Here is a 20,311-nt window from a genome sequence, read left to right as displayed (position 1 = left end):
TATCAATACCCTTACTGTTTATAATACCCTGGACAGGGGCTTGGTTAACTGTGTCATAGTCTCATGCTCAGCAACAACGAGCAGAGCTCAGTGGAGTGGGAGACCAGCAGAGTCCATGAGGTGTACTTGCCTGGATGCAGTGTCAGTATCCAAAGTCAGGTCCAGTCCTAGGGTCGAGCAAACAACAATCCATGTGGTCATTCGGTCCAGGGGTCACGGAATCTGATGCTCATGGAGGTCAAGGGGAGGCAGCAAGGTAGGGCTGCTGCTGGAAACTCTACTTAAGAAGGCTGAAGCCAGCTGGTTTTCATCAGCTTCTTCTCTGTGTCCCTGAAGGCTGATCAGCTGCAAAGTGGAGTCACTCCCCCTGCAGGCTGGTGTTCATCAGGTGAAGCCCATGACAAACTGGCATGAATCCTGATCAGGGACAGTCTTCTAGGACAGAGGTGAGGAACCTCAGGCCTGGGGACTAACTGCAGCCCACCAAGCCTCTCCCATCTCGCCCTTGGATCTCTCCTCAGGTCACACACTCCTCGCTCCACACCACAGCCCTCACTGGTCTTTTGTCAAACCCTGAGTGCTTTTGCCTGACTGGAAAATGTCCTTGAACTCTGCTAATGCCTCTTGCTTGCCTGGTTAGAGGACAGAGAGGGGTGTGTGAGTAGAGAAACTAGTCAAGTGAAAGGTGCATTCGTTGCTCCACCCACTTTTGTCTCTGGCTCCACCCCCACTGGCATGTGGCCCTCGGAAGGTTACCCAGAAGGGAATGTGGCCTTTGGCATGAAAAGGGTTCCCTACCCCTGTTCTATGAATCAAGAATACACAGCAACGTTTTGTTGCACTCCCGCTTTTTTAATTCCAGCACCTGACGTGCTGCATTCTTTGTCACGCGCCCAGCACCTGAAGAGTCAACAAAAAATAAAATAAAATGCAGTTCTCGTTTTAGAAAGAAAGGGGTGGGGGAGCCATAACAACTGTATCATAAAGCAGTAATAAAAACAGCCGGCTAAAAATGCCGCCATTAAAAAACAACACAGGGGATTTTCAAATACCTAGAAGTATAAGCACACAAGTGGAAACTGCAGCAAAATGTTACGGCGTGGAGGGCTGCTGTTCAGGAGTCCAGGCACTCCGTCCTGCCACCTGTTGGCCATAGCTCAGTGGCAGAGCAGCCCAATCATCAGCCAGCATTCTGCGGTCCATGGGCATGCTTGGCGCACATTGGGCTGTTTTGGGGGGTCCTCTCCCCCAAACCTTGCACATATTTCCATAAAACAAATGGCTTGAGCAGCATGGCAATACTGCCGCCTGGGCGGGGCTGGCAACATTCTGGCTACATAAGAAACAGCACTCAGCACCTGAGGTTGGACATAGAGGGAATGGTTCGTATATAGGACTTGTAAATGCAAGTGTGCTGGCTGCCAGTGGAAATCATACCCTCACTTTCAGGGGGTTGTTAAAGTGTCACGCTTCTCCATTCACGTGGGCAGTGATGAGGGTTTTGGTTTTTTTTTTTTTTAACAGTCAAGCTGTGTGTAAACTTTATGAAATAAATAAATAAATAGGCAGCTTGTTCCCATTTTAGATGCTCTCTTCTGTCCCCAGGAATCTCCGCATCCCCTTGTCTGAGTGTGCACAAGGGTAGCTCTCACAGAAAAAAAAAGTTGCCAAAATCTACACCTTTATAGTGAGTCAGACCATTGGTCCATCTAGCTCAGTACTGTCTACACTGACTGGCAGCGACTCTCCAGGGTTTCAGACACAAGTCTTTTCCCAGCCTGACCTGGAGATGCTGGGGATTGAACCTGGGACATTCTGTATGCTCAGCACATGCTCCACCACTGAGCTACAGCCCCATCCTCACTAGTCTTTATAAAACCCTCTCACCACCCTTCATCTATGCGCTGTCCAATCAATTTAGATTAAAGCCAGAATTATTGCTATATATAGAACCTGGGCTATTCAGCATGTATTTCACCATTCTCAATTGAGCTTACAATTTCATGTAAAGCTCTTCGATCAATGTCATGGGTTTCCCCACAGCAGCTCAGCGCTAATGTCCCTGCTGAGCTTTGGTTATGGATATAAAAAGAGGTGGTGCATGAAATGGAGTCAGCTGAGCATATTTCATTGAACAAATAAATGCAGGACTTCCATCTCCATCTTTCAAGTATTAGCCAGGTGATAAGAAAAGGGCTAATACTGACACGCAGAGATCCTGCAAATGAATTATACTGCAGTTATTACAAAGTTCTGACTAACAGATTGCATTGTTTGCAGTATGTAAGCCCAGGGAAATACGTACATAAGTAAAATGAATGGGGTTTGTTTGTTCCAAAGGTGTAACCAGCAATTGCAGAACAGAGAGAGAATTTCTATCCAGGTCAGATTGGCCAGTACCTGGAAAGTTTGGATTTGGGAGTGGGGCATGGAGAGAAAATGCAAGAAAGAGGTGGCATGATAGAAGTTTATAAAATTATGCATGGCATGGAGATAGTGGATAGAGAAGAGTTTCTCATGGCACTAGAACTTAGGGATATAGGGGCATAGGGAGCCACTTTGCCGCCCGGGGCGGCAAATGCGGGGACACCCCCCTGGGGGCGGGGTGTTGCTCCCTAGCGCGAGCGCCCTGACGTCACGATACATGCACCCTGACATCACAGCGTGCGCGCAGCATCCCAGATAGACTGTGCATGTGCGGACATGTGCATGTCCACCCAAGATGGCAGGCGCGAGCGGCCAGCAGCAGCACCCCTTCCAACTGTGCAGTGGTGCGGCAAGTTTTAAGGCTGCAGCCTTAAAAGTTGCCGCGCCCCACGTGCGCCGGCAGCACTGACCTTCAAAGTCAAATCAACCTTTATTCCTCATAATCAGGACTTCAGGATAGAAGCTTTTCATCACGAAATATTAAAAGATTTAGAGAAATTGGAAAAACGTCACATCCCCACCCGATACAATATAACAAAAGAACAACAAGAAATAATAAATAATCTGGCAAGCGACCGTTCAATTACGATAAAACCTGCAGACAAAGGAGGTGCCATTGTCGTAATGGACACTGATACCTATGAACAGGAAATAACTAGACAACTGACTGATAGAGAGTATTATCAACCCCTCTACAATGACCCCACTGAGAAAGTATCTAATCTTATCTGCATCACAGTTAATGAGGCTCTTGCCCTAGACTATATTTCTATACAAATTGCTGATTTTTTGCACTGTAAAAACCCAAGGGTTCCTATCTTTTATGTTCTTCCCAAGATCCATAAAAACATTACACCACCTCCTGGTCGTCCTATTGTGTCCGCCGTTGGCTCGCTCACAGAGCCTTTGTCCAAGTACCTTGACTCATTTATATTTGAATACTCTATTGCCACTACAACATACATCCGAGATACCAAGGACCTTATAGCCAAATTGGAGAATTTACTATTACCAAAAGGAGCAATTTTGGCAACCCTCGATGTCAGTTCCCTCTACACTAATATACCGTTGGAGGACATTAGAGGGACAATTGAAAAATTATTGCGGTCCAGGCAGAAACAAGTTCCACCATATCATTTCCTTATCCAATTGTTGGATATCATTTTTGAGAACAATTTTTTTCGATACAAGAATGATTTTTACGTTCAAACCAAGGGTGTAGCCATGGGTGCTGCCCTGGCCCCCTCTGTGGCTAACATCCACATGATTGATTTTGAAAATAAATACTTTTTTTTCAGAATCTAATCCTTTTACGCAGGATATTATCTTGATTAAAAGGTATATTGATGACTTGTTTGTAATTTTCAGATCAGAATCAACATGTATCGCCTTTCAAGAGTGGATTAACACATTGGACCCCCACTTAAAATTTACTTGTCAATACCACCACAAAGAGATTCCTTTCTTGGATGTTGTGGTTTATATATCTAATAAGAATACCTTGGCATTTAAACCATACAAGAAACCAACAGATTGTTATTCTTTGCTTCATTTTTCTTCCAGTCACCCCTCACATCTGAGGAGGAATTTGCCATATGGGCAATTGGCAAGACTCAAAAGGAACGCGACCGATGAGAGGGATTATAAAAAAGCAGCCGATCTACTAGGTAGAGCCCTTATAAATCGTGGCTACCCTGACCATATTATACAGGATGCATTCAGACGTGCCAATAACCTCAACAGAAAAGACCTTCTTGAAACTCGATGTGTTAATAAATATAGAAAACCCACTCGCCTAGTTATGGCAATGGACTTTACACCTATGGCCAGCCACATTAGGAACATCATCAACAAACATTGGCACATCGTTGAAGATATTCCTGGCTGCAAAGATCCACCCCTGTTAGGTCTGAGAAAGAAAGGATCCCTACGCAATCAACTTGTTAGGTCTGATTGCCTTGAACCTTCTACAACAGTTACGAGAGGTCACTATAAATGCGGTAAATGCAATGTGTGCCCCTATAGTCTGCAAGTAAAAGAGATCAAAAATGAACATATGTCTTTTACCTTTAAAATTAACTCTATGACAACTTGTAGTTCTAAAAATGTTGTATACTGCATACGGTGCCCCTGCAACAAATTCTATATAGGAAGTACTACTCGATCGTTGAAACTGCGCATAGGGGAACACAGATCTAGAATTCGTAATAAAGTAATGGAAGCCCCTTTAACATCACATTTTTTACAAATGAAGCGTAACGATACTGATCTAATGTTTTTTTGGGATTTGGCAGTACACACCAAGAAAGTATTATAAACAAGACGTTGAAAAAATACTCAGGCAACAAGAAACCAAATTAATCTTTATGTTCAAAACACTGCAACCATGGGGACTGAATTCGGATCTCGATTTCTCTGTGTTCATTTAACTTTGTAAATTACATTGCAAGAACTTTAGTCACTGTAAGTACTGTCAGGATCCATATCCTCCTTCCCTCTAATCACTGACACCTGCTAGACTACCCTGTATGAAATGTTGTATATATGGTTGATCCAAACACAGTAACTTTGCTAAACGAATTAATGCTTAAGCCAAGAAAGAACTTAGCATTTGAAGTGTAAGTATTGATTCCTGTATTCATTTACCTTTTCATTAATGATATAGAAATTGTTGATTGCTCATATAATGAATGTGTAAATGTTAACTAGGTTTGGTTTGTATCACCAGTGAGAGTGTGCAAATATATCAAATCTTTGTGAAAAGAACATTGTGAAGAAGAAGACTAGATGTTCTAGTTTAGAGATGTAACATGTAAATTGTAAGTATGGATTTTTGTGTTTGTCTGTTCAGACATTATTTACAAACTTACTATTATTTATATTATTTACAAACCCTTTGCATTGTATGTTTTAATACTAATAAGGTTTGACTTTTTCCACCAGTGTATGTATCAATATACAGTAAATCCAAAATTTACTGAAGAAACCCCAAATTGTCCGTGGGCGAAACAGGGGACAAACGCCGGCACCCTGTCTATTGTGCGTCACATCGTCAATATTCCCTCTGATTGGACTTACTTTCATCTATTAACATCTGTACATATCATCTGACTGGATCTATTTTCGTCAATATCTACAGGAGCCTGGCTAAAAACATTTAAAGACTGAAATTGTCCTGTTGCACCAACTTGAATGAGTTTTCTGTTTGTGGCTTCTTTGTTTGACTTTTTGCATTGCTTTCCTGTTGATTGGAATACCAATATAGAATTCTATACGTGGAATGGTTTAGTAGATTTGTGTGCGCCGTTTCTGTGCTGCTGATTGTATACTGATTTACATACATCAAGAGGCTATTGTGCTTCAATAATGCCTAGTGAATGAACAGAGGCAGGGTGTGATAGCAGGGGAAGTGTGAGCCCATGAGCACTATGGCCCAACTCTTGTTTTGACCAATCTGTGCCAGGAACCCATGGGGGAAAGGGAGACGAGTGATTCCAAAACCATGGATAGCTCCCTTGAAAGGTGGTAGCCTCTCCTTCATTGGAGGTTTTTAAGCAGAGGTTGGATGGCCAGCTGTCATGGATGCTTTAGTTGAGATTCCTACACTGCAGTGGGTTGGAATAGATATCACTTGGGATCCCTTTCAGCTCTACAATTCTATGTACCGGTACTTGATCTCAGCACCATGGATAGCTCCAAGTGAAAGGCCCTGGTTGCAGCACCATGGATAGCTCTGAGTGAGCAACTTGTCCAAAGGCCGGAGATGAACTGGAGTCTTATGAGTCTTTCCCTTCAAGTCACCTTTCCCAAGCATCAGCCACTTGGCTTAAAGATTGTGGCCCCAGGTCTGCAGACAGGTACTTCTTCCCCTTTTGGTGGTCTCCAGTCTGACAGGCTCCCTTGGTCAGGTGCAGTAACATGGGGAACATTTGATTCCTCTCTATGAGTCGGGCTCAGGGGGAACTATGTAAGCCACCCTGAATTCATTGGAGGAAAAGTGGGTTATAAATCAAAATAAATAATCAGAGCATGGCAGAGGAGAATAAATGAATTCAGCAGAGGGGCCGGTTTCTTATCTTCCCGCCCTCCTGTCCAGCAGGTGGGTGGCACTTTCCGCCCACCAATCACCTGACATCACATCAGGCGACCTGTTTTTGCCAGTGCAGTTTGAAATGTGTCGCTTACAAAGGGCCACGCACAGTGCTTTAGAAGTCCCAAGAATCAGCTATGGGGTGGCATTTGCAAAGTGAAGCGCAACAGTGCTTTGCAAGCACTGCTGATCAGTGGTGTCTGCAAAGCCCCCTTTACTCCAGCTGCATCTTTACCTGTTCCACCACTGACGTCAGGTGCAGGGTGAGGTGGGCATGGATTGGCCAAAATGGCCTTGTGGTTCTAAGTAGGCCCATGGGCCCACCGTGGCACAAGCACCCGGCAATTTCTCCCTCTCTAATGCAGCAGGCCGGGATAAACTCCTACATTACTTCTGTAGCTTGCAAGCTTCCTCCAAATGGGTTTCCCTTTGGTTGAGATGAAAGCGCTGATCCGACAGGCAGCCCATGACACATGTGGTTCATTTCCACATACTGTTAGTCAGCAGCAAAATGTTTTCAATATCATAATTTTATTATCTTTATCATTAAAAACATTTCTATGCTGCCTTTCTGGACCATGTCCACCCAAGGCAAAAAAAAAACCCACCCAAACACACACACACACCCCAAAACCCAACAGAATGCAATACAACACTTCAACAAAGCTTCCGAAACACATTTAAAAAACCCCACATAATTTTCAGGTTACTTGAGGCAGAAGGCTTCTATTCTCTGTAACTATCAGGACCCCCACCCAGTTTATTTACTTTGAAACAAATAGAAGGAATCACTGTACATATAAAGCACACAGACTTTTTTTAAAAAAACAAACAAACCTAAAACACTTAATAAACCATTAAAATGATTGAGAATGTCATTGTATATTAAATATTCTGTCATAACTGCAGTATTTCACATATCTGCAGCAATACTGCAGCTGAAATCAGCAGGAGGTCAGTCAGTAGTTTAAATCTGTATAATAAATAATGCTTTTTTTTTTTTAATTACTTCACCATCGTTAGAGAAAGAGAGAAAGCACCATTAACTTGGGGGGAAACATATGGGTTAACAAAAACAGATGAAACGGGTTTGTTTGTTTGTTTGTTTGTTTTTAGAAAGTTGGGCTACGTTTCTGCCCAGATGCTGAAGCAGAATGAGACTAAAGATTAAATTTTCACACCATGTTTTCTTGGTCCTCGTGAAACGATCTTGCAAGCTTTGCACAGAACCCAATGCTGCCTTGCCTTTCCAGTACAAGTACATTGCAGGAGAGGGGAAGCATAATCCGCAAGGAATTTTAATAATTAGCAAGGAGAACACTGATGACTCAATATTCCACCCGCCTTCAATCTGAGCAATTAAACTCTGCTATAAAATTAAATTATACAGTTAATGTTTCTCCACTGTGAGGTTAGCTGCTGTGATAGGCAAATGTTTGCGCTGCCCTGTAATAAGCAAGCCACTTCATTCCCTCGAGAAATGGCCCTGCGGCACAGAGAAAGACTGTAGGAGAGAAATAAAAGAGCAACTGGCCTCCTTTGCACAGGAATAAATAGAAGCAAAAATCAAACAGTTTACTGAATATACTGACCTTCAGTTGTCTGATCAATAACACACTTGTGACCCATGAAATGGGAATCCTGATCTTAAACACTGGCTTATCAAGGGGTATATTTGTTGCTTATAAATTATGTCATTTTGGAGGTGCAGTTGACCTAGAGGTTCTGTTGTATTGTCTCTATTGAAATTAATGGGACCTGGGCAAGAGCAGGGATGGGTCTTAAGACAGTAGAACACTGTTTTCCATTCATGAACCAACAGACCTGTGTCCTTTGTCATTCATGAATCCAGGTGGACTGTGCCCTTTGCTTCTTGCCTTTCATGATTCTGAATGAAATGTGCCCTTTGCCATTCATGAATTACTTTTTTTAAAAAAACCCATTACAATACCTAATCGAAAATCAACGAAACATGCTCTCGACTAAAACAAATTATCATTATATCACACCTGAATCCCGGGACAAAAAAGTGCTAGTTTTTCAAAATATGAAACAGCTTTGTATTCACCCAGTCCATTAGGCCAGGCATAGGCAAACCTGGCCCTCCAGATGTTTTGGGTCTACAATTCCCATCATCCCTGACCACTGGTCCTGCTAGCTAGGGATCATGGGAATTGTAGTCCCAAAACATCTGGAGGGCAGTTTGCCTATGCCTGCATTAGGCCATCCAGCCACTACAATGAAAGTCAGTAGTGCTTTAGGCTTTGAGGCAGCCCCCCCCCCCCCGGCCTTGAGATCCTTTGAAGTGGAAGTGCCAGGATAGCACCTGAAAACTCCTAGATGCATACATGTGGTGAGTTGGCATTTGTGGCTAGAATGTAGCCTACTGTATGAAGGTAAAATTTTACATCTGTTGCTCCACCTATTTTGTATCCGGCCCTGCCCATCCTGGGCATGAGCCCCCCCCCCCCCCCCCGGAGATGAGCTATGAGGGAATGCAGTTCTTGGGCTGAAAAAAGTTCCTGCACTGGAGACTGGAACTAGTAGCTGCCAAAACAAGTTGGCAATCTTTTTAATCTTCTAGTTAGCCCACGCTGCCTACTAAAGACCCTGCCCAGCCCTCACAATTTCCTTGGCATTTCCCACATTATTTTCAACCTGATTTTAATAACCTTAAGGACTAGAGCCATTGGGCCGTCTAGAGGAGCTGGGAGCTAAAGGCACTGTTATACAGTGGTTCCGCTCCTTCCTCAGTGTCCAGAAAGTGGTGGTGGGGGATGAGTGTTCAGACCCCTGGGCCCTCACTTGTGGGGTGCCTCAGGATTTCGTCCTCTCCCCATGCTTTTTAAAATCTACATGAAGCTGCTGGGAGAGATCATCAGGGGGTTTGGGCATCAATATGCGGATGATACCCAGCTCTACCTCTTTTTTAAATCGGAACCAGTGAAGGCAGTGAAGGTTCTGTGTGAGTGCCTGGAGGCGGTTGGAGGATGGATGGCGGCTAATGGATGGAGGTTGAATCCCGACAAGACAGAAGTACTGTTCTTGGGGGACAGGGGGCGGGCTGGTGTGGACGACAGCCTGCTCCTGAATACAGTAACTGTGCCCCTGAAGTACCAGGTGCGCAGCCTGGAAGTCATTTTGGACTCATAGCTGGCCATGGAGGCGCAGGTTAATTCTGTGTCCAGGGCAGCTGTCTACCAGCTCCATCTGGTACGCAAGCTGAGACCCTACCTGCCTGCAGACTGTCTCGCCAGAGTGGTGCATGCTCTAGTTACCTCCTGCTTGGACTACTGCAATGCGCTCTATGTGGGGCTACCTTTGAAGGTGACCCAGAAACTACAACTAATTCAGAATGTGGCAGCTAGACTGGTGACTGGGGGCAGCCGCCGAGACCATATAACACCGGTCCTGAAAGACCTACATGGGCTCCCAGTACGTTTCCGAGCACAATTCAAAGTGTTAGTGTTGACCTTTAAAGCCCTAAACGGCCTCGGCCCAGTATACCTGAAGGAGCGTCTCCACCGCCATCGTTCTGGCCAGACACTGAGGTCCAGCGCCAAGGGCCTTCTGGCGGTTCCCTCACTGCGAGAAGCAAAGCTACAGGGAACAAGGCAGAGGGCCTTCTTGGTAGTGGTGCCCGCCCTGTGGAACACCTTCCCATCAGATGTCAAAGAGATAAACAACTACCTGACATTTAGAAGACATCTGAAGGCAGCCCTGTTTAGGGAAGTTTTTAATGTGTGACATTTTAATGTATTTTTAATCTTTGTTGAAAGCTGCCCAGAGTGGCTGGGAAACCCAGCCAGATGGGAGGGGTACAAATAATAAATTATTATTGTTATTATTATTGTTATTGTTATTATTATTATTATTATTATTATTCTGTCTGCAATATCAGTTATTGTTGCTTATGAGGCAAAATGGCAGTCCACAGAGTGTTTTCTTAACCAGGCCTTCTCAGTCTGCGTATTTGTAACTAAAACTATTGGCTTTCTCCAAGCCACCATTAATATTTTTATTGTCATTATTTGTATGTTTTGAACAGGTTTTATATATGTATATAGTTTTAATTCTACTAATGCTTTAAAAAAAAAAGATTGCTTTTTCTCTGTTTTTAGTGATCACTGTTTTTATTTGTAAGCTGCCTTGAGTCCTGTCAGGGTATAAATATATAAAAATAAGAACAGCAACACTCTTGTGCGCTTTTGGTTGGAGGAAAGTGACCTTGGAAAGACTGTCCAGAACATCGAACTGCTTGGGCAAACTGTAGAACGGAAATTGCTATCAGACTTCACCCTCTCTAAACTGGAGGGACAGATTAAAAATAAATCAATACATGTGAAACCTATTAGGACCGGGTTGTTAATCCACTGGACTTCAGGTGGATCAAGGAGTTCATGCAGGACTTCTCTGAGGCTTTACTCCAGGAGAAGTCAGCAGGCTGCTTTCCAGCTCCCATCAGAATAGCCAATGGGCAAGGATGGCAGGAGTTGACTGCAGTCAAAGGCAAAAACGTATGGCCACGTGACAACTAGGAATTTAGGGCTTATCCACACTTAACCCTACCTCTGTTCTTTCCAGACATGGCCTGCCATTTAAAGCTCTGTATCTGAACACCCTGTTTTTTGCTCCAGAGCTTTCTCTGCAAAATAAAAATAAAAATCTGCTTTTTAAAGGTCAACCAGAGCAAATCTCAATCTGCAGTAAAAACCCAAGCTGATATTTGCTCCAATTCAGCTTCAAAGAGTGAGTTTTCATGTGAAAAGCTTGGGGCAAAAACAAACAAACACTCAGACACAGAGCATTAAAGTGTGGACCTCTGGCTTAAAAGAGTGGGGCAAAAGGCAAGTCTGGATAGGCCCTTACTCCCATCAGATGTCAAAGAAAGAAACAACTATCTGACGTTTAGAAGACATCTGAAGGCAGCTTAATGACTGGTGTTTTTATGTGGTTTTTAATCTATTGTTGGAAGCTGCCCAGAGTGGCTAGGGAAACCCAGTCAGATGGGTGGGGTATAAATAATACATTATTATTATTATTATTATTATTATTATTATTATTATTATTATTATTATTTACAGGCTGAATTACAACTGTGCAGGATGTAACCGTGCATCAGACCAGATTTACACATGAAGCACAACAAAGACCCAAATCAGGCAATGCAATGGACTATATCCCTCCAGACCAGGTGCGAGGCACTTTTTTTCAGCCCAGGGGTCGTATTCCCTTCTGGATAACCTTTTAGGGGTCACATGCTGGTGGTGGGCAGGGCCAGAACCAAATGTGGGTGCAGCGACAAATGTTAAGTTTTACCTTTGTGCAACAGGGTAGTTTATACGCAACACAGCCTTCATCCAGTCGAACAAGAGGCATGATCAGAGTTCAATAACACAACATGCCAGCAAAGCAAAAGCACTCAAGGAGCAACAGTGAAGGGTATCGTTTTGGGGGAAGATGGTGCGCCTGGGGGGGTGGGGAGTGCAGTACAGGAAAAGTACCGAGAGCCAGACAGAGCTTCCTCAATCCTGCCCTAAACCATAGACTGGTAGTTCACATTTTTTATGTTGCCGAATTCTACAGGCACACACTGAACCCTCAAATCCGCGACTGAAATAAGAGAGTAGTAAAGTTATATTTGCAGAATGCAGGGAGAAGAATTAAAATTAAGGGGCCTAAGTTAGTCATGCCCATTAATTGGATACAACCCTAAAAGTTAGCTGAGTCCATTCCCACAGCAATAAGGTACCATTTCATAAATGCTCAAGTTTGTTCACTTTTAGTTCTACCTTCATGTACACTCTCACCACCCCCTAAAAAAAAATTCAGCTGGCCATCTGCCAACGCAGCTCGCTGCCTCCCTGACAGGTGAGCGATGCTTTGCACCAGCAATATATTTATTTCCCTGGCGGCATCTCGCCCGTGTCAGGTTTCTTGCCTCGGAACAACAAGAAAACTGATTTTGCAGTTCCGTCACCGCATTGTTGGGAAAAGCACAGGAAAGTTGCCCAGATAAAACCGCACAGGCCAGTGTACGCTGTCCTCCAATGCACCGGAACCAGGCTGAAGTTGGAAAGCTATTTGGGGGAAAGGAAAAAGAAAAACAGAACGAAGCAGAGTTAAACGCACCAGAGAAATATCAGAGCCTTTTCCACCTTGTCTTTGTTGCAGGTCCAACTTGCTGCAAAATGAGCTTGCTTTAGGACAGGGCAGGTGCAGCCCCCAGTGCTGAACTGATGCGCTGTGAGAGTTTTAGTGTGGCGATGGGAGTTGGCCACAGGTTCCCCAACCCTGCCCTACAGAATGGTGAAACTTTGGATTTTGCTGTAGTCAAAAACTGCTCCAATCTGGAGTTTTGAAAGCTTTGAAAAGGGAAACAGAATGAGGGGTAATCCAGGGAGAATTTATGTTGGTCTCTTTGATGGATGGCCCTTGGGCCAGCCTCCTGGCAACCAAGAAACCAATCAAAGTGGGAGTGCCATTCAATCAGGAGGGAGTGGAGAGTTAAAACTTGACAGTTAAATAAGTAAGGGTATCTTCTTCTATTTGTCCCCGTGTCAGTTTCAGTTTATTGGTTAATTTTTCTAGTAGGGCTGTTTCCCATACTATTTGGTACCATGGGTCCATGCTTACTCCTGACAGGTTTCTCCAGTGTCTGGCTATGATGTTTCTGGTTGCTGAGAGTAGGTGGGTTATGAGTTCTTTGTGATATGAGTGGGCATTATTGTCTTGGAATATGTTTAGTAGGGCCAGTTCTGGGGTGATTTCTAGTACTTGCTTAGTTATTTTACATACCAGTATTTCTTTTATGGCTGTTGTCCAGAATAGTTGGATTTGGGGGCATTCCCACTACATGTGTAGGTATGTGCCTGTGGAGGTGCACCCTCTCCAGCATTTTGGTGAGGTTCCTGGGCGTATTAGCGCTAACAACCCAGATTGTTTTCTAAGGGGAATGTAAAGATTATAAAAAGGGCCAGGAGTGTTTTACTGGTAGTGCAAGACCAATAACCATTCTTTGTTGTTGTTGTTCAGTCGTTCAGTCGTGTCCGACTCTTCGTGACCCCATGGACCAGAGCACGCCAGGCACGCCTATCCATCACTGCCTCTCGCAGTTTGGCCAAACTCATGTTAGTAGCTTCGAGGACACTGTCCAACCATCTCATCCTCTGTCGTCCCCTTCTCCTTGTGCCCTCCATCTTTCCCAACATCAGGGTCTTTTCTAGGGAGTCTTCTCTTCTCATGAGGTGGCCAAAGTACTGGAGCCTCAACTTCAGGATCTGTCCTTCTAGTGAGCACTCAGGGCTGATTTCTTTGAGAATGGATAGGTTTGATCTTCTTGCAGTCCATGGGACTCTCAAGAGTCTCCTCCAGCACCATAATTCAAAAGCATCAATTCTTCGGCGATCAGCCTTCTTGATGGTCCAGCTCTCACTTCCGTACATTACTCTGGGAAAACCATAGCTTTAACTATACGGACCTTTGTCGGCAAGGTGATGTCTTTGCTTTTTAAGATGCTGTCTAACCATTCTAGTGAGAGGTTTAAATTACAAGTTTTAACTACGCTTTTAATCATCTCTGCAAATAGTTTTTGACTGAAATGAAGTATTGGGCTTTATCAGAGTAACCACTAAGCTACAACTCACCTTGAGTGTGTTTGAATAAAATTCCAGCTTTGTTTACAAATTGCCTCATCATTACTTTGGGCAAAGGTTTTCCCTTCCCATGTGGGGAAAAAATCCTTGCTGCTGGATATAATAGCAGACGTTTCAAGTGTTACTGACAGGGTGTGTCTTAATTTTAAAGCACCTAAATCTGGCCATGAGGTAACGCATGAGGGTTACCTTACTGAGGGGTGGCTGCCACAGTCAGGGCTGGCCGACCCATGAGGCTAGGAGAGGCAACTGCCTCACGCGGCAGGATCTACGGGAACAGCAGATCCAGCATCCAAGGAATGCATCTGCTGCTGCTGCAATGACAGGGACAGCTGAATATTCAAAGGGGATACAAATAGGAGGTTTCTGAGTCCTCCACAACCCCAGACCCAGGGCAATCTTCTGGCTGTGTTGATGAGGACATTGTTGCAGCTGCTGCTGTTGTCTTCGTCATGGGTTTCTAAGGAGCAGGAAGGCAAATTTAAACTCACCTGCACAAAAGGCCAGTACATCAGCCCAGTCTGAAACAAAAGCAAAATATATTTAAAAGTAGTTAATTGAGAAGGGAAAGTACCACAAAAAAGCCATCAAAATAGATGAGAGTTACCAATGTATTGTCAAATGAATTGGTCTTGGAATCGGCAGTGGAACAGACTTCCACGAGAGGTGCTGGACTCTCCTTCCTTAGAGGTTTTTAAACAGAGTTTGGATGGCCATCTGTCATGGATGCTTTAGCTGAGATTCCTACACTGCAGGGGGTTGGACTAGATGACCCTTGGGTCCCTTGCAGCTCTAATATTCTATGATTATAGATTATCTTGGCAGCACAAATAGTATTTGCAACAGAAAACAGCCAAATATCTTATGCTGCATGCTTGGTACCGCTTACTCTGGGATATAATGAAGAAAGTCACACATAATTTGAGATTTCAACAAGACAAGAACCTGCAGACACATTTTATATGGTTTGACATTCCTTTATGACATATATAGCGGAACCATCATTTTCAAGGCTACGCTTGTCACAAGCCCGGCAAATCTGGAACTAAACTTGATGATCTGATAGTGTTGACAGTCTTTATTTGTACTTTGTTATTCTAACTCATGTGCAACTATTTCATTCCATGTGCCTATTTTATAGTTTCGTTTTCCATCTTTTAATTTTCATCTGTTGTGATTATTGTTCTCTCTGTTTGAGGTACATCATAAAATGAAATAACAACAACAACAACAACATAGATGGGTGGAATTAAATGCTGTGCTAAGTTAAAGTCCCTTAGTGGTGTTCTAGCTGTGCTAGCAGAATGGCTCACCATAAGAGAAGGCCAAGAAGCCAGCATGATTCTTGGGGCTGGTTGTGGTAGCCTGGCTATCTCCTGCTACAATCAGCTTCTGCTAGTGCCACTGTTACATTGGATATCATATTGCGCAACCCAAAGGAGGTCCCCTTACTCCCCTCAGAGAACTACAATTCCCAGAGTTCCCTGGGAAGAGGGGTGGATGGTTAAAGCACAGGTGGCAGCTCTGAGCAGGGAACAATATCTCCTCACAACTCTCAGCACCCTTAACAAACTACAGTTCCCAGGATTCTTTGGGGGAAAGTCATGACTGTTTAAAGTGGTATGGCCCTGCTTTAAATGTATAGCGCAGTTGGGGCCTGCCACAAGTGGGAAGGTGAGTAATCCTCAAACTGCCACTTTAAGAACCCCAGAGAGATCGCGCTGCTTCATTTTAAGCACAACAAGCACAGCATAGTGGGCCGCAAGAATTACATGATACCCAATATACTCGCACATTTGCCAGATTGGCAAACAAAGGTATAGAGGAACAAATGCTTCCTTCAACCGCAGAGGAAAAAACGCCTCTGATCAATCATATTTATTTCACACCACCTGCAAAACTCTTTTCTTCCTTGCTCTCATAATACCGTTTCTGAGCGTTACATAAATGCACGCTTGATGTAAGAGCTGAAATGCAGACTGGTTATGAGCAATGTCATGGCCACAGAAGCAAGGGGTGTGTGGAGGTACAGCCCCACCTTGCATGCTCAGCTTTCATTAAAAAAAGGCAAGCCTCTAGCCATTGCAGTTGTGGAGATACGCAGGAAAGCATACACAGGCAGTATTCTATGAAATTGCTTACTAAGAAATAAATGCATTTCTCCCTTACAATGTCTTGAGTTGCTAGGGATAGCTGGCAATCCAAATTTACCTGTCGTTTACCTGTTTTAAAAAAAATGTGTTTAAAAACTGAATAACTTTCAACATATCTTTCTGCCCCCATTTATGTTCTGGGTCTTCTGCACTGATTCTCTCTATACACCCCTGCTCACACTGGCTGGGCCTCTTCATCACAAAATTTAAGGCTTATGAGCCCAGTAGAAAGCCTTTGCAGACTTACAGCAACTGGTTTGTGTCCTTAAAAACACGTTTCTAGTCTTTGCAACTGTGAAAATTGGTTTGTATGCAAGTGGGCAGGACTTGGTGAAATTTCAAATGGCGAAAGGATAGCTGAGGGAAAGAGTCAGAGGGCAGGGACAGCCTAATAAATAATTTTTGGAAGTCACTCTAAGCACCTTTTTGGCTAAATGCTGGGGTATAAATGCTGTAAGTAAATAAATAATTAAAAAGTTGGGCATACTTTTAAGGTGTGTGTAGTGATGGGAGCATGTTCAATGCAGCATTGCACTTACCTTATAGGTATTCCAAAATTTATCCCTGCAGTCGGCAAAGACATCCTCTTTCCCCTGGAGTATACTCATGCCTGGTCACAAAATGTTTTAAGGAAAGTCAGAATACAAGTAAAATTTACTAGAAATTCATTTACACAGCATTTTATACTACACCACACATTTCTGCTTCACTAACCATTTCCTTCTGAATGCATCCTGAATAGCATGTTTGTCTTGCCATAAAATATGTATCTTGTGATCTCTTGAATTATTATTATTTTTAATGCATGGCTTCATGTTAAAGTCACATCTTGAACTTGTCAATTCTAACCTAATTTCTTGAATTAGTTGCTTCCTGTCCCCCATTCATTTCTTTTTTTTAAAAAAAAAAACCTTAAAAAAAAACCTCACATACGAACACAAGAATGTGCCCAAATCAGATCCTTGGTCCACCTAGCCCTGTCTTTTCTACCCTGGCTTGCAGCAGCTGTCCAGCATTTCAGAAAGAGGTCTCTCTCCCAGTTCTATCTAGAGATGTCAGGGACTGAACCTGGGACGTTTTGAATGCAAAGCAGATGCTGTACCAGTGAGCTGCGGCCTTTCTCCCTAACATAGGAAACTGCCTTATACAGTCAGGGCCTTGGTCCACCGAGCTCAATCTTGTCTACACAGGCTGGCAGCTGCTCTCCAGCATTTCAAACCAGGGTCTCTCTCAGCCCTAACTAGAGATGCTGGTAGCTGAACCTGGGATTTTCCGTGTGCAGAGCAGATGCTCTACCACTGAGTTAGGGTGCTTCCCAAAGCACGGGCAGGAGTGGAATTTGAACTCATGCCCCTGGTTTAGAGACTGGAGCCTTAATCCAGTGCCTTGGGACCATTCATTCATGCTATTGAGAAAGGTAATTTATCTGTCTCCTTGGCTATAACCAGCAAGGCTGTACCGGCTGCAGCTGATAGGAGTCATAGTACAAACTCAGTGCACATGGAGAGACAGTGTAGTGGTTATAGAGTAGTGGACTAGGACCCCGGAATACCAGGGTTCAAATACCCTCTCGGAGCTCACAGGGTGCCTAACTAACCAACCTGCCTGCCTGCCTGCCTACCTCACAGGATTGTTGTGGGGATTAAATGAGGAGCTGGGAGAACCACGTATGGCACCTTGAGCTCCTTGGAGGAGGAAAAAGGTGCGCTAGAAATGCAATAAAGCAATACAACACCAGCGTAACCAGGTTGGGCAAGGCTGCTTTCGGGTGCTCCACCAGGGCTGGCTCCAGGGCCGAATTTAGGTTTGATGAGGCCCTAAGCTACTGAAGGTAATGGGGCCCTTTATATGTCCAGCTGTCCTTTGTCCACAACAAATTTCTGGTTTTTGTGTTGAATACCGGTATATGCTATATGTTAATTTATGGACCTAATGGGTATCTAAAGCCATTTGCACATAACAAAATATGTATTTTATCAAAGTAATCGTTGAAGTGAAATACAATGAATAAGGAATATATTCATAGTGAAATTTGGGGGGCGGGGAGAACAAGAGAGTGGGGCCCTAAGCTATAGCTTGTTTAGCTTATAGGTAAATCCGGCACTGGCTGGCTCCCTGCACTCTGCGTGCGCTCAGAGTCACAGCAGCCATTTCCGGAGCTCGCCCCCTCCCTCCTCCCCCCTCTCGCGGCCTCACTCACCGGTATAGAAGGCGAGCACGGCGACGGGCGCGCCCATGAGCTGGTCGCACAGCACTTTGGCCAGCACGGCACCGGGCGCCCGGCCGGGCAGCAGCCTCTCCAGCGCCCTCAGCCACACGTAGTTGAAGTGGCCGTGGAAGGAGAGCGCCACCAGCGCCACGTGCCGCGTCTGCGCCCAGTCCGCGCTCTGGCCCGGCCGGCGCCGGAGCCGCTGCTGCGCCGCGTCGCCCGCCGCGAAGAGGCTCCCGTAGAGCGCCACGTTGCACAGCCAGGGCGATCGCCGCACCAGGCGGCCCAGCAGGGCCATCGCTCGCCCGGCTCGGGGTTCAAGGAAGAAGCCGCCCGGCTCGCATCGCCGGCTCCCTTGCCCTTGCAGCTCCTGCCCCTGCTCCTCCTCCTCCGCCGCCGGAGGGAGACGCCTCAGTCCCTGCCTCCTTTCCCTCCTTCGCCGACGACGCACGCGGCCGCTTCCTCGCCACCGCCACCCCCGTTTTTTTGGCCAGGGGGTCAGGTTCCTCGCCACACAACAGCCCTGTGGGGTAGGTTAGCCCGAGAGACTGGTGCTACTGGCCCAAGATCATTCCTATTGCTTCATAGCTGCGTGAAAATGGGAACACGGGTTCCTCACTCGCCACGCGTAGTATGGCACAGCGACCCACCCAGCTCTCTGCCCAAATATGCACTATGAAATGAGGACTTGGACCCCGGATGCCAGGGTTCAAATCCTTGCTCCACCATGAAACTCACTGGTGGACCTTGGCATAGCTGTCAACTTTTCCCTTTTATTGCGAGGAATCCTATTTGGAATAAGGGAATTTCCCTTTTAAAAAGGGGGAAGTTGACAGCTATGGACCTTGGGCCAGTCACAGTCTCTCTGTCCAACCTACCTCACAGGGTTGTTGTGATGGATGCCGATGGGGAAGAAGATAACCATGTAAACTGCCTTGAGCTCCACACAGGAAAGGGATATAAATGTAATCAGTAAATAAATGTGGTTTGGTCTTTAAGAGGAGTGGCTACAAGACTCCAGATCACTAATAAGAGCTATGGGATCACTTTTTCTCACCACGGTGTGGCAGCACAGCTCAGTTTTGAGACATTGGCAAAGTCAAGGGGTGTACTGTATCTGTTCCCCTAGCATCCTTTGGAAGAGTACAGGTATATCGCTTTTTCTGAATGGTCTCTTTTATATACAAATATCTTAAGGGAATTCTTTTGCCCTCAGTTGGAGTTACAGGTAGGTAGCTGTGTTGGTCAGCCATAGTCAAAACAAAAACCAAACAAAAAAAATTCCTTCCAGTAGCACCTTAAGAGACCAACTAAGTTTGTTCTTGGTATGAGCTTTCGTGTGCATGCACACTGTATATGAAGAAGTGTGCATGCACACGAAAGCTCATACCAAGAACAAACTTAGTTGGTCTCTAAGGTTAGTCTCTGGAAGGAATTTTTTTATTTTTTATTTTGTTTTTCCCCTCAGTTGGGTTAGTGGTAGGAGCCCTGCGTATTTAAAAGGGATCCTGGGCAACAAGTTCATAGGATCAAAACAAAGAACAGGTGCAAGGCTTTTTATTTTACTTCCATGTGTATTTCAAAATGAAATACTCCTTCAGGAGTTACAAACGAGATATTGGGCAACGTTGATATAATGATTTTTTTTAAAAAAATGGTTGTATCCAACTTATACTCACAGTGGACCCAGTGGACCCCCCCCAAAAAAATAGGTGCTTGTACTCAACACCATGAAGTTGCCACATTAAGTGCCACACTTTTTAACATAAAAAATAAA

At 44.6% G+C, this 20,311-nt stretch overlaps 1 protein-coding gene and 1 long non-coding RNA gene across 2 annotated transcripts; one reads left to right on the top strand and one right to left on the bottom strand.

Annotated features, from left to right (window-relative positions):
• The first annotated feature begins 4,937 nt into the window (after positions 1-4,937).
• Positions 4,938-5,395, top strand: LOC117056470. Its single transcript, XR_004427737.1, has 3 exons — positions 4,938-5,045; positions 5,156-5,246; positions 5,371-5,395. It is a non-coding gene; the product is annotated as an uncharacterized LOC117056470 (long non-coding RNA).
• A 6,602-nt stretch (positions 5,396-11,997) lies between these two features.
• MPV17L (MPV17 mitochondrial inner membrane protein like) lies at positions 11,998-18,902 on the bottom strand. Its single transcript, XM_033167987.1, has 4 exons — positions 18,526-18,902; positions 16,865-16,935; positions 14,664-14,693; positions 11,998-12,597 (listed from the first exon to the last, which is right to left on the bottom strand). Exons 1-4 carry the CDS (start codon positions 18,830-18,832, stop codon positions 12,418-12,420), a joined length of 588 nt encoding a protein of 195 aa, XP_033023878.1. The 5' UTR covers positions 18,833-18,902; the 3' UTR covers positions 11,998-12,417.
• Between the last annotated feature and the right edge of the window lie 1,409 nt (positions 18,903-20,311).

The sequence above is a fragment of the Lacerta agilis genome, chromosome 13 (genome assembly GCF_009819535.1).
Source record: "Lacerta agilis isolate rLacAgi1 chromosome 13, rLacAgi1.pri, whole genome shotgun sequence".
NCBI lineage: Eukaryota > Metazoa > Chordata > Lepidosauria > Squamata > Lacertidae > Lacerta > Lacerta agilis.
This window is presented reverse-complemented; position numbering and strand designations above follow the sequence as displayed.

What these genes read in the sequence shown, in the direction of transcription:
- MPV17L (XM_033167987.1), bottom strand. Translation starts at nt 18,832, where the DNA reads ATGGCCCTGCTGGGCCGCCTGGTGCGGCGATCGCCCTGGCTGTGCAAC. An exon ending in CGTGCTCGCCTTCTATACCG is followed by an intron (nt 16,936 to 18,525) that starts GTGAGTGAGGCC and finishes TTTTGTGACCAG; the next exon opens with GCATGAGTATACTCCAGGGG. An exon ending in TGTACTGGCCTTTTGTGCAG is followed by an intron (nt 12,598 to 14,663) that starts GTGAGTTTAAAT and finishes TCCCCCAAATAG; the next exon opens with CTTTCCAACTTCAGCCTGGT.